Source organism: Oncorhynchus tshawytscha, unplaced genomic scaffold, assembly GCF_018296145.1.
Source record: "Oncorhynchus tshawytscha isolate Ot180627B unplaced genomic scaffold, Otsh_v2.0 Un_scaffold_2711_pilon_pilon, whole genome shotgun sequence".
NCBI lineage: Eukaryota > Metazoa > Chordata > Actinopteri > Salmoniformes > Salmonidae > Oncorhynchus > Oncorhynchus tshawytscha.
Window position 1 is genome coordinate 231,343 of NW_024609716.1, and position 12,420 is coordinate 243,762.

General features: G+C 43.3%; 1 protein-coding gene across 1 annotated transcript; it reads left to right on the forward strand.

Moving 5' to 3' along the window:
• Window positions 1-2,079: 2,079 nt before the first annotated feature.
• Window positions 2,080-10,947, forward strand: cunh16orf72 (chromosome unknown C16orf72 homolog). The gene is given in 5 exon segments (XM_042317193.1): window positions 2,080-2,455; window positions 4,105-4,188; window positions 5,599-5,889; window positions 10,585-10,664; window positions 10,666-10,947. Coding segments are annotated over 5 exon segments (825 nt in total). The 5' UTR covers window positions 2,080-2,259; the 3' UTR covers window positions 10,840-10,947.
• The last annotated feature ends 1,473 nt before the right edge of the window (window positions 10,948-12,420 follow it).

Sequence of the window (12,420 nt, forward strand, 5' to 3'; positions counted from 1 at the left end):
ACTTACAAGCCCCTAACCAACAATGCAGTTAATAAAATCCCCCCAAAAAGTAAGAAATGAAAGGAACAAGTCATTAAAGAGCAGCAGTAAAATAACAATAGCGAGGCTATATACAGGGGGTACCGGTACAGAGGCAATGTGGAGGCTATATACAAGGGGGTACCGGAACAGAGTCAATGTGCGGGCACACCAGTTAGTTGAGATAATTGAGGTAATATGCACATGTAGGTAGAGTTATTAAAGTGACTATGTGTAACCGATGTGAAATGGCTAGCTAGTTAGCGGTGGTGCGCGCTAATAGCATTTCAATCGGTGATGTCACTCGCTCTGAGACCTTGAAGTAGTTGTTCCCCTTGCACTGCAAGGGCCGTGGTTTTTGTGGGGCGATGGGTAATGATGCTTCGTGGGTAACTGTTGTTGATGGTGGGGTTCCTGGTTCGAGCCCAGGTAGGGGCGAGGAGAGGGAAGGAAGCTATACTGTTACATATGCATCGATAATAACAGAGAGTGGCAACAGCATGGAAGAGAGGGGGAGCAATGCAAATCGTCTGTGTAGCCATTTGATTAAAAGTTCCTAAAACTTTGTTTTGTAAACATAGCTGAGCTGCTAAATGTTTTAATTAATTCACTTAACACTCAGTCCATGTTGTTACACATACTGTGGTTCCCTTTACTAGAGGATAGGTCCCCTAGATTCACACCTGTCTGCCTCCAGCCTTGAAGGTGTTTGATCAGCAATGAGCTCAGCCCTGGGTCGTGTTCATTACACACCAAAACAAAAGAAAACGGATTGAAACAGGGAATGCTGAGAAAAAGCTGGGGGGAGGGGGTTGGTTTCCTGGGGCCCAGAGTTTTTCCAGTTCTGGTAGACTAACCTAACCAGGTAAAACTTGGGACCCTAGTTGTAGGGTATGACATGGTAATACATCAGGTGTAAAATAGTTTTATATGGGCTATGATGGGACCAGAGTTGTTCGCATCATGGTTAAAATAAAACTAGACAACAACTGTGATTGGACAATATAACTAACAGGGCAGAGCTGGCTTTATGCAGGGTTGCATCATGTAGGTCTTTGCATCTGTAATTTAAAAAAATACTCACATTGTATGTCATCACTGTGTTGATTGATTAATTGATAAGGGACCACCCAAAGTTTGAATGTAAACTTTTTTCTCTTAACACAAATAAATAGGCCTATTTTAGGCTATAAATACATTAAGTTACCACTTCCTTTCCCCTGGCCAGAGCGGATCGGAGCTCATAGGCTTCTCTAGGCTATCTGCAGCTGTGGTTGTTATCATTTGGCAACAGTTGATCAGACAGAAGCCCCGATTTATTGTGCACAAGTTGACAAATCATGAGGCAAATCAGTCTAAACAACAGTACTTTGTCCCTCTTTTAAATACTTTTTTGTTAATATTTTTATCCCAAATTTTGGGGCAAATGCCAGCCCACTACACAGCGGCTGTGCTGTGCTGATCTTTGCAATGTGGGTAGATGGAAACCGCCACATAATGCTACAAACTAAGAAACATATCCTATATGTATGTTCTACTTCCCCTAAATGTCAAGTTAGTGTCTCGAAATGTTGACTTACGTATCTTGAAATTACGTATTTCAAAATGTTTAGTTAGCATCTCCAAATGTTGACTTACTATTTCGAAATGTTGACTTGACTTAGTGTCTTTACATTTTGAGATAGCAGTAAAAAAAAAAAAATGTAGATAGTACCTAAAAAAAATTGTAGCTAGTAGCTCTATAAATGTTTCGATAGTATTAACATTTCAAAATGTTTTTTGGTGGCAGGAATGGGCTTCCATAAATTTTGAATGGCTAATAAATTCTAGTGGAAACCTAAAACCACAGCTTTTTACTTCTCACACAAGCTTTAAGTAGATAAGAATTTTCGTGGCGTTCCTTTACGTCATTTCTATGACAGATGTTTCTGTGGTCCACTGAAATCATCAGCACAAACCTGAAGCCACGACCCAGAGCCATTACTGACCAATCACTGATTGGAATAGGGGCGGGGTAGAAACGACAACACGGTAGTATGACTTTTATATAGGCGGACGTCGGCAACGTCAAAAAAACTAGTTGAAGAGTCTTTTCAGACCGGAGTAGTCGGTTTGAGAAACAGCTTAATTAAGTCATAACAAAATTAATGCATTTCCTAACGGACATTTATTCGCATCGCCAAGTCATTTATTAATCGACATACTAAAGTTGAAATCAACCCGAGGGTTTTAACGGTGTAAATGGAGGAGAAGAAGAAAGACGGAGACCCGGAGATTCAGGAACACGGACCCGAACATTGGTTCTCAAAATGGGAGCGGCAGTGTTTGGCCGAAGCGGAGCAAAGAGAGTCAAACGAGGAGGAGGCCGATAACGACCAGGATAAATTATGGCATCTCTTCCAGAATTCCGCCACTGCCGTGGCTCAGCTCTACAAAGGTCCGAGACAAGACCAGAACTAACTAAACGTTTATTCGGATGTCACCCCTGCGCCTTGTTACTGAGCTTTGCTATGCTACTCAGTCGCTGTTAGTGGGAAGTAGCTCATGTTAGCTACCTAGCTAATAGCCAATAGCCAACTAGCCAATAGCCAACTAGCCAACTAGCCAACTAGCCAATAGCCAATAGCCAACTAGCCAACTAGCCAATAGCCAACTAGCCAACTAGCCAATAGCCAACTAGCCAATAGCCAACTAGCCAATAGCCAATAGCCAACTAGCCAACTAGCCAATAGACAACTAGCCAACTAGCCAATAGCCAACTAGCCAATAGCCAACTAGCCAATAGCCAACTAGCCAATAGACAACTAGCCAACTAGCCAATAGCCAACTAGCCAATAGCCAACTAGCCAACTAGCCAATAGCCAACTAGCCAATAGCCAACTAGCCAATAGACAACTAGCCAATAGCCAACTAGCCAATAGCCAACTAGCCAGTTTACCAGCTGATCAGCTGGTTAGCTAGCTACTGTACTGAAGCAACTGTTTGCCATCAAGTCAAGACATCCCGTAATTATAGTTTGCTCGTTTTTTGTGTGTGTTTAGTAAATCAGAACACCTAAATGTATCTTTTTATGAAAACAAAAACAATCTTGAACGTTACAGTAGTTTTCTCTGGCTGGTTGTTCGCCAAAACGTCTATAGCTAGCTAACGATAACTGCTAAGCAACATTAACCAGCCAACACACTTTTTTTGGCTACTAGATAAGTTCGTTGAATAGCTATCTCATCCAGTCTTTTTTTATTTTATTTTTTAGAAACTAATATGGTTTATACTGTTGCCAGAGTTTTAACCATTTGGTTAGAGAAACTGCGAGTCCGACTAAATGTCAGTGAACAAGTATCAGAGAAACAAAATGGCGACGGAAACAACAATCATCGCTGCGCGACATTCCCCTTGTGACAGATTGTATCTTTCACTGTTTTGCCTTTTTGTTAGGTGTGTCTGGGAGCTAATATCACTTACCGTAGATATACATGAACGTTTTTATTAATATCCGTTTTTGGTTTTATGTCTACACGTCAACGAATAATCCGAGTTGTTATAACAGTGTATAACTGAAAATTTAAACAAAATGGCGAAGATTTACTATTGGCTTTTTGGGGTTATTGAGAATTCTTACCCGCTACTGTAATTACTTCTCGTAGTTCAGTATATCTATCGTTAACCGTAGTTTCTTTAGTTACTAAGGTATCAAGTATTTATAATATACGACTGCAACTTTCCTGCTGAAAGGGCAGTTTTAGTTGGTGCGTTATGCACTCGTGCTCATAAACTGTCGAGTTGGCCATCTAGTGCTGGCTCACAGTTATTTTTATTCCAAAGCCCGCCTGCAACTCTAGATGCAAGACAAAATGGCGAATAAAAACAGTCTCCTTGTAATCAAGACGCTTTCAGTCTCATGTGTTGCCTTGTATCATGTACTACTAAAGTGGGAATACTGTACAATTAATTGGCGCCTAACTTGTTATTTATGTTAACCTGTTGTCAACCAGGCTATTTATGTAAGCTGTTGTCAACCAGGCTATCTGTCTTAGTAGGAAATTCCAACAAACCTGTAATGTCTTTGGTGGTGTGTTGTCTCGACAGACCGAGTATGTCACCAACAGGGGGGGCTTTCTTTGTGGGTGCCGTTTCAGAACGCAGCCACAGCCGTGACCAACCTGTACAAAGGTAGGTGTCAGGGACACTCAAAAGTGTTTTCAGTTTCTTGTCTTCTAACTTGCATTCACAACAGTATAGGATCATCGTAACAGTCTATAGGCTTTTCATTATTTTTCTGCTGTGGTCCAAGCATGTATTGATTTGCATTGTAGTTGTCAAGATACTTGGCCTACCACAGGGGTATGGTACTTCAGTAGACTCGGTAAAGGGTAGTCGGGACAGAGCTACATAGGTTGAGGACCAAAGGCTCATCATCAAAGTCCATAGGCTTTCCTTTGTCATTCTGCTGTAAACAGGACATGTATTGATTAGTAGATAGATAGAAACTTGTAAACAATCAAGGGCCTCTTCTAGTCACCTGAGTATTGACCATCTCGCCATTTACAGCCGTCCTGTCAAGTTCTGGTCCTGGAGAGCACAGCAGGGTGTGCAGCCTAACTCAAACTCTAGTCGGTATTCTGCCTTCTCCCTACAGTTTTCAGCCACCACCTTCGCCAACGACTGACTCATGTGAACTACAATCCTGACACTGTATTTTTTAAGGTTTGGAAAAGTCAATCATCATCGCTTGGATACGGCTGTGGAAACATATGGCCCTTTATCTTTCATCAGTGAGAGAAAAACATGTACTTACTGTAGCAGTTACAGATCCACACAGCTATGGCTGCCTCATCAAATGAAACTACACTTGTGCTGCACTTCCCGAGTTATGCTTCTCAGGTGTTTCGGAGCACATAGCTAATTAGCACAGGTGATGGCCTCTGTAACATGGCGATATGGCCCTGTGGGAACCCTAACCCTATATAAAGGTGTGTATCCATTTTACCTTTTTGTTTTTTGAAAATTGATTTCTTGCTGATAGGAAAGATATATAGTTTTGGAAGCATACAGACCTTACCTCAAGTGATGCATGTTAATGTTCAGATTGAGCGCCGAGGCTCTTATCAAATCTCCCCCTGTACAGAAGACATCTCGGTCCAATAACTAATGTGTATTGGAACAGAGTCATGTTCAACGGCTAGTTCCAGTTCAGCACTAACACATCTGATTCAGCTGATCATCAAGAGTCCCTGTGGATAGTTGAATTGTGTGTGTTAGTGCTGGACTAGGACAAAAGCCTCCATATCCTGTGGCTCTCCAAGATCATGATTCCAGCATCTGTGCTGTCTGACTGGCAACCTCTGGAAGAGGGGGGCTGCCTGCCTATAGTTCTATAGTGAACCGTCAACTGTTAGTCACAAGTTTCACTCGGGCCACACAAAGGAACCTTCAACCAAGTCTCATCACAGGTTCTCTTTCTCACACACACACACACACTTTCTCACACACACTTTCTCTCACACACACACACACACTTTCTCTCACACTTTCTCACTCACTGTCACACACATTCCTTTCTCTTTCTGCCCCCCACCACAGAGTCTGTGGAGGCCCACCAGCGTAGCTATGACCTAGGTATACAGATCGGCCACCAGCGTCGCAACAAGGATGTGCTGGCCTGGGTGAAGAAAAGGAGGAGAACCATCCGGAGAGAGGACCTCATCAGCTTCCTGTGTGGCCGGGCCCCACCCCCCCGGACCTCCAGAGCCACCCTCACCCCAGGACACAGACTCACCATGGTCTCCCCTAACCGGCCTCCCCCGGCCCCTGAGACAGACTCCTCTGTGGAGGCTGACCTCCAGCCCTTCAGAGAGGCCATCGCACTGCATGGTAAATACACAAATATACAGTGGGGTCTAAAATTGACAGCCTTGATACAGGAGAGTAAAAATGACTGTATAAAATCAAACATTTGAGTACTGAGCTATATTTTATGGTTAAAAAAATGGGGAAGTTCCACTACCGGTCAAAAGGTTTAGAACACCTCCTCTTTAAAGGGTTTTTCTCTATTTTTACTATTTTCTACATTGTAAAATAATAGTGAAGACATCAAAACTATGAAATAACACATTCAGGAATTACGTGTTAAACAAATAAAAATATATTTTATATTTGAGGTTCTTGAAATTAGCGACCCTTTGCCTTGATAAACAGCTTTACACACTCTTGGCATTCTCTCAACCAGCTTCATGAGGTAGTCACCTGGAATGCATTTCAATTAACAGGTGTGCCTTACGAGTACATTAGTTGGAATTTCTTCCCTTAATGCATTTGAGCCAATCATTTTTTTTTTTATGACAAGGTATACAGAAGATATTTGGTAAAAGACCCAAGTCCATATTATGTCAAGATCAGCTCAAATAAGCAAAGAGAAACAACAGTCCATCATTACTTTAAGACGTGAAGGTCAGTCAATATGGGAAATGTCAAGAACTTTTAGAGTTTCTTCAAGTGCAATCACAAAAACCATCAAGCTCTATGATGAAACTGGCTCTCATGGGGACCGCCACAGGAATGGAAGACCCTGAGTTACCTCTGCTGCAGAGGATAAGTTCATTACAGTTACCAGCCTCAGACATTGCAGCCCAAATAAATGCTTCACAGAGTTCAAGTAACAGACGCATCTCAACATCAACCGTTCAGAGGCGACTGTGAATCAGCCGCCATGGTTGAATTGCTGCAAAGAAACCACTACTAAATGACACCAATAAGAAGAGACTTGCTTGGGCAAAGAAACACGAGCAATGGACATTAGACTGGTGGAAATTTGTCCTTTGGTCTGGAGTCCAAATTGGAGATTTTTGGTTTCAACCACTGTGTGTCTTTGTATTTGCTGTGTGGGTGGTCGGATGGATGATCTCCGTATGTGCATTTCCCACCGTGAAGCATGGAGGAGGAGGTGTTATGGTGTGGGGGTGATCGGATGATCTCCGTATGTGCATTTCCCACCGTGAAGCATGGAGGAGGTGGTGTTATGGTGTGGGGGTGATCGGATGATCTCTGTATGTGCATTTCCCACCGTGAAGCATGGAGGAGGTGGTGTTATGGTGTGGGGGTGCTTTGCTGGTGACACTGTTTTATTTCAAATTCAAGGCACACTTAAACAGCATGGCTACCACAGCATTCTGCAGCGATACGCCATCCCATCCGGTTTGGGCTCAGTGGGACTATCATTTGTTTTTCAACAGGACAATGACCCAACATACCCCCAGGCTGTGTAAGGGCTATTTGACCCAAGAAGAAGAGTGATGGAGTGCTGCAATCAGATGACCTGGCCTCAACAATCCCCTGACCTCAACCAAATTGAGATGGTTTGGGATGAGTCGGACCGCAGAGTGAAGGAAAAAGCAGCCAACAAATGCTCAGCATATGTGGGAACTCCTTCAAGACGGTTGGAAAAGCATTCCGGGTGAAGCTTGTTGAGATATTGCCAAGCGTGGGCAAAATCTGTCATCAAGGCCAAGGGTGACTATTTGAAATATCTCAAATTTAAAATATATTTTGATTTGTATAAAACTTTTGGTTACTACATGATTCCATGTGTTATTTCATAGTTTTGATGTCTTCACTATTCTACAATGTAGAACATAGTAATAAAACAACAACCTTGAAATGACACCGCCTGGTATAGAGGTCCTGGATGGCAGGGAGCTCGGCCCCAGTGACGTACCTTAGGGTTAGGGTCAGAGGGCACATAGCACTGCACAGTAAATACACATCTATTTCTAATGGTTAGGGTCAGAGGGCACATAGCACTGCACAGTAAATATACATATATCTCTAATGGTTAGGGTCAGAGGGCACATAGCACTGCACAGTAAATACAGATACAGTGCATTTTAAAGTATTCAGACCCCCTGATTCCCCCCCCCCCCACACTTTTTGTTACGTTACAGCCTTCTAAAATGTATTAAATAATATGTCCTCATTAATCTACACAATACCCCATAATGATGTCACAATACCCCATAATGATGTCACAATACCCCATAATGACAAGCAAAAAACAGTTTTTTCTTATAAAATGTTGTTACTTAAAAAACAAACAAATTACAACTTATTTACATAAGTATTCAGACCCTTTGCTATGCTATCGAAATTGAGCTCAGTTACATCCTGTTTCCATTGATCATCCGTGAGATGTTTCTACTACTTGATTGGAGTCCACCTGTGGTAAATTCAATTGATTGGACATGATTTGGAAAAGCACACACCTATCTATATAGGGTTCCACAGTTGACAAGTGCATGTCAGAGCAATAACCAAACCATGAGGTCGAAGGAATTGATCTTATAGCTCAAAGACAGGATTGTGTCAAGGCACAGATCTGTTTAAGGGTACCAAAAAATGTCTGCAGCATTGAAGGTCCCCAAGAACACAGTGGCCTCTTAACTTATTCCATTTTGGAACCACCAAGACTCTTCGTAGAGCTGGCCGCCCGGCCAAACTGAGCATTCGGGGAAGAAGGGCCTTGGTCAGGGAGGTGACCAAGAATCTGCTGGTCACTGACAGAATTCCTCTGTGGAGATGGGAGAACCTTCCAGAAGGACAACCATCTCTGCAGCACTCCTCCAATTAGGCCTTTATGGTAGAGTGGCCAGACAGAAGCCACTACTCAGTAAAACTGCTTGGAACGTGCCAAACGGTACCTAATGACTCTGACCATGAGAAACAAGGTTCTCTGGTCTGCTAAAACCCAGATTGAAATCTTTGGCCTGAATGACGAGCGTCCCGTCTGGGGGAAAACCTGGCACCATCCCCACGGTGAAGCGTAGTGTCAGCAGCATGCTGTGGGGATGTTCTTCAGCGGCAGGGACTGGGAGAACAGTCAAGATCGAGGGAAAGATGGACAAAGCAAAAGTTCAGAGACCTTTAATGAAAACCTGCTCCAGAGTGCTCAGGACCAGGGCGAAGGTTCACCTTCCAACAGGACAACAACCGTAAGCACACAGCCAACGTAGGAGTGGCTTTGGGAAAACTGTCAGTGTCCTTGAGTGGCCCAGCCGGAGCCCGGACTTGAACCCAATCGAACATCTCTGGAGGATCCGTGTTGGTCATTCAGAGGGAGAGTCCTAAACTGCACCCTATTCCCTACAATCAGGGAGGGGCAACTTCGATGGGGGCGGGGCCTAAACAAATCTGAACTAGTCAAGAGGGGCTGCAGTGTCTCGCCAGTCTGCGTACCCACATCAATACCCCTTAACACACACACACATTGCGAGGGAAAACGCTTGTGGGCCCTGCTCTTGACAGCAGAAAATGTTTTACATTTTAAAGTTCATATTTTTTTGCAATTGTATACTTTGCCATGGGGTGTAGAGAAAATGTTGATGTTTTTTAAATCAAGTTTACTGTAATTCTACACATTTTGCCATGTGGTTTTCATAATATATGAGTAATTCGACCATGATAACAAGTTTAGGTAGCAGGCTGCAAAAACTAGCTTTGCAATCCCTCAAATGTTTTGCTGACATGGGCTGTTTCTATCAGTCCATAAGGAGAGAAACGGCTGAGGCACATCACATTTTGTAATTGCACGAGGTGTATTCTATTATAAGTTGAGACTAGAGGTCGACCGATTTATGATTTTTCAACGCCGATACCATTATTGGAGGACCAAAAAAGCAGATACCGATTAATCGGCCAATTTAAATAAACTAAAAAATAATAATAATAATATTTATTTTTAAAATAAATAAATATTTTTTTTAAATATAAAAAAATATTTTGAAAAATATATATAAAAAAATAAATATAATAATAATAATAATAATTTAAAAGAATATATATATATATATATAATATAAATATATTTTTAAAAATACATTATATTTATTTGTAATAATGACAATTACAACAATACTGAATGAACACTTATTTTAACTTAATATAATACATCAATAAAATCAATTTTTTAAATCAAGTTTACTGTAATTCTACACATTTTGCCATGTGGTTTTCACAATATATGAGTAATTTGGCCATGATAACAAGATTAGGTAACAGGCCTTAAAAACTAGCTTTGCAACCCCCCCCAAAAATGTTTTGCTGACATGGGCTGTTTCTATCAGTCCATAAGGAGAGAAACGGCTGAGGCACATCACATTTTGTAATTGCACGAGGTGTATTCTACTATTATAAGTTGAGACTAGAGGGTAGAGGTCGACCGATTATGATTTTTCAACGCCGATACGATTATTGGAGGACCAAAAAAGCAGATACCAATTAATCGGCCGATTTGTATTAAAAAATTAAATATATTTATAAAAAAATAAAATTTAAAAATAGGACTATATATATATATATCTCTATCCCCATTTGGGTATATATATATATCTATATATCTATCCCCATTTGGGGATATACCATTGTGCCCCAGGGCCTGAATGCATCATAGACTTCCTTTTGTTTTTCATGTCTTCTCTGAGTCAGGGTTCGAAGATTGAGTTTGACCTTGTGGTGGTGTTTTTCTTTCCTTCTCACCTCCCTACCTTACCCCCCCCCTCTCCAATCTGTCCTCTCCAGGTCTAAGTGGGGCTATGGCCAGCATCAGTGTTCGTTCCGGTACCCCAGGCTCTCCCACCCACGTGGGGGGTGCTGGTGGGGGGGGTCGACCCGGTGGGGCGTCGGCGTAACGGTCTCCATGATGTGGACCTGAACACTTTCATCTCCGAGGAGATGGCCCTGCACCTGGACGCTAACCCCAGGAAACGCAGCTCCGCCCAGTGCAATGACGTCATAACAGACTCCCCCACCCATAAACGCAACCGGATGATCTGATTGGGCAGCCCAGCCCCAGGGAGGGTTAAGAGACCTTTGTGGGGGGGGGGGGTTGAGATCTTGAAAACAGACAGACTGAAGGATGTATGGCTGTGGAGTGAACCGGCGTTGAGGACTAAGGAGGCCGTCCATTTAGTTGAGTGGGTGAGTGAACCGGCGTTGAGGACTAAGGAGGCCGTCCATTTAGTTGAGTGGGTGGTGTCCTCCTGTCCTTGTCTCCTTTCCTAGTTGAGAGCACTGGTCTAAACTGAAAGCATGCTTGTTGGAAACCTGTCATCCATCCTTCCTAACCCTGTTAGGCTGCATCTACACAGGTAGCCCAATTCAGATCTTTTTCCACTAATTGGGCCTTTTTGACCAATCAGATCAGTTCTTTTCCCTGTAAATGGGCAACAGAACAGAATTGTGCTGTCTTTGTAAACGCAGCCTCCGTGACCGTGAGGAAAGGAAGCGAGGACAGAAGGGCATCGAGGAGGTTGGGACGCAGCCCCCGTTCAGAGGAGAAATGCACTGTGCTGATTTGAAATAAAAAAAGAAGCCACTTGATCCTCTATACTTGTTGCTCCCCCCTCTCTCTCTCTCTCTCCTCCCCCCCCATCCTCACCCCTCCTCCCTTCCTAAGGAAACGAGGGCTGTGGAAAACGTGTTACTCAGTGAACTAGATAAGGATTGATGCCAGAAGTGGTTCTGTTGGAGAGATGCCTTCTTTGCTAGAACTTATTGCTTTGTGTTAGTCATCCTGCTCAGTGGACATTGATGCTGTCTGTGATGATGAAGAGGAGGACTTCCCTCACTTGACATTTCCTGACTGTGTCCCAAATGGCACCCTAGCCCCTACACAGCACCATAGCCCCTACATCATAGCCCCTACACAGCACCCTAGTCCCTACACCCTAGTCCCCACACAGCATCATAGTCCCTACACAGCAACCTAGCACCTACACCCTAGTCCCTACACAGCACCATAGTCCCTACATCCTAGCCCCTACACAGCACCCTAGCCCCTTCATCCTAGTCCCTACACACCACCCTAGTCCCTACATCATAGTCCCTACACACCACCCTAGTCCCTACATCATAGTCCCTACACACCATCCTAGTCCCTACACCCTAGTCCCTACACAGCACCATAGTCCCTACATCATAGTCCCTACACAGCATCCTAGTCCCTACATAGCCCCTACATCCTAGTCCCTACACACCACCCTAGTCCCTACATCCTAGCCCCTACATCCTAGTCCCTACATGGCACCCTACTATATTACAGTAGAGGGCCCTTTTTGAAAAGTGTTGCACTATACAGGGTGTTGTTTGGGAGCAGCCCTGCTGTCTCCTGTGTCTAGTTGTGATGGCTGAGGGGTCTGAGTGGCTGTGGGGTCTCAGGGCTGATTCTCCCAATAGCAGGCTGTTGATATTTGATTGTATCGGCTTCCTTTCTGTCTTGACAACTGTGCTTCAGCAGTCACGTTAGTGCAACCAACCCGCAAGGGTCAGCGTCCCAAAATCGCACCCTATTCCCTAATATAAAGTGAACTACTTTTGCCTACAGGTCACTCTGGTCAAAGTAGTCCACTATGTAGG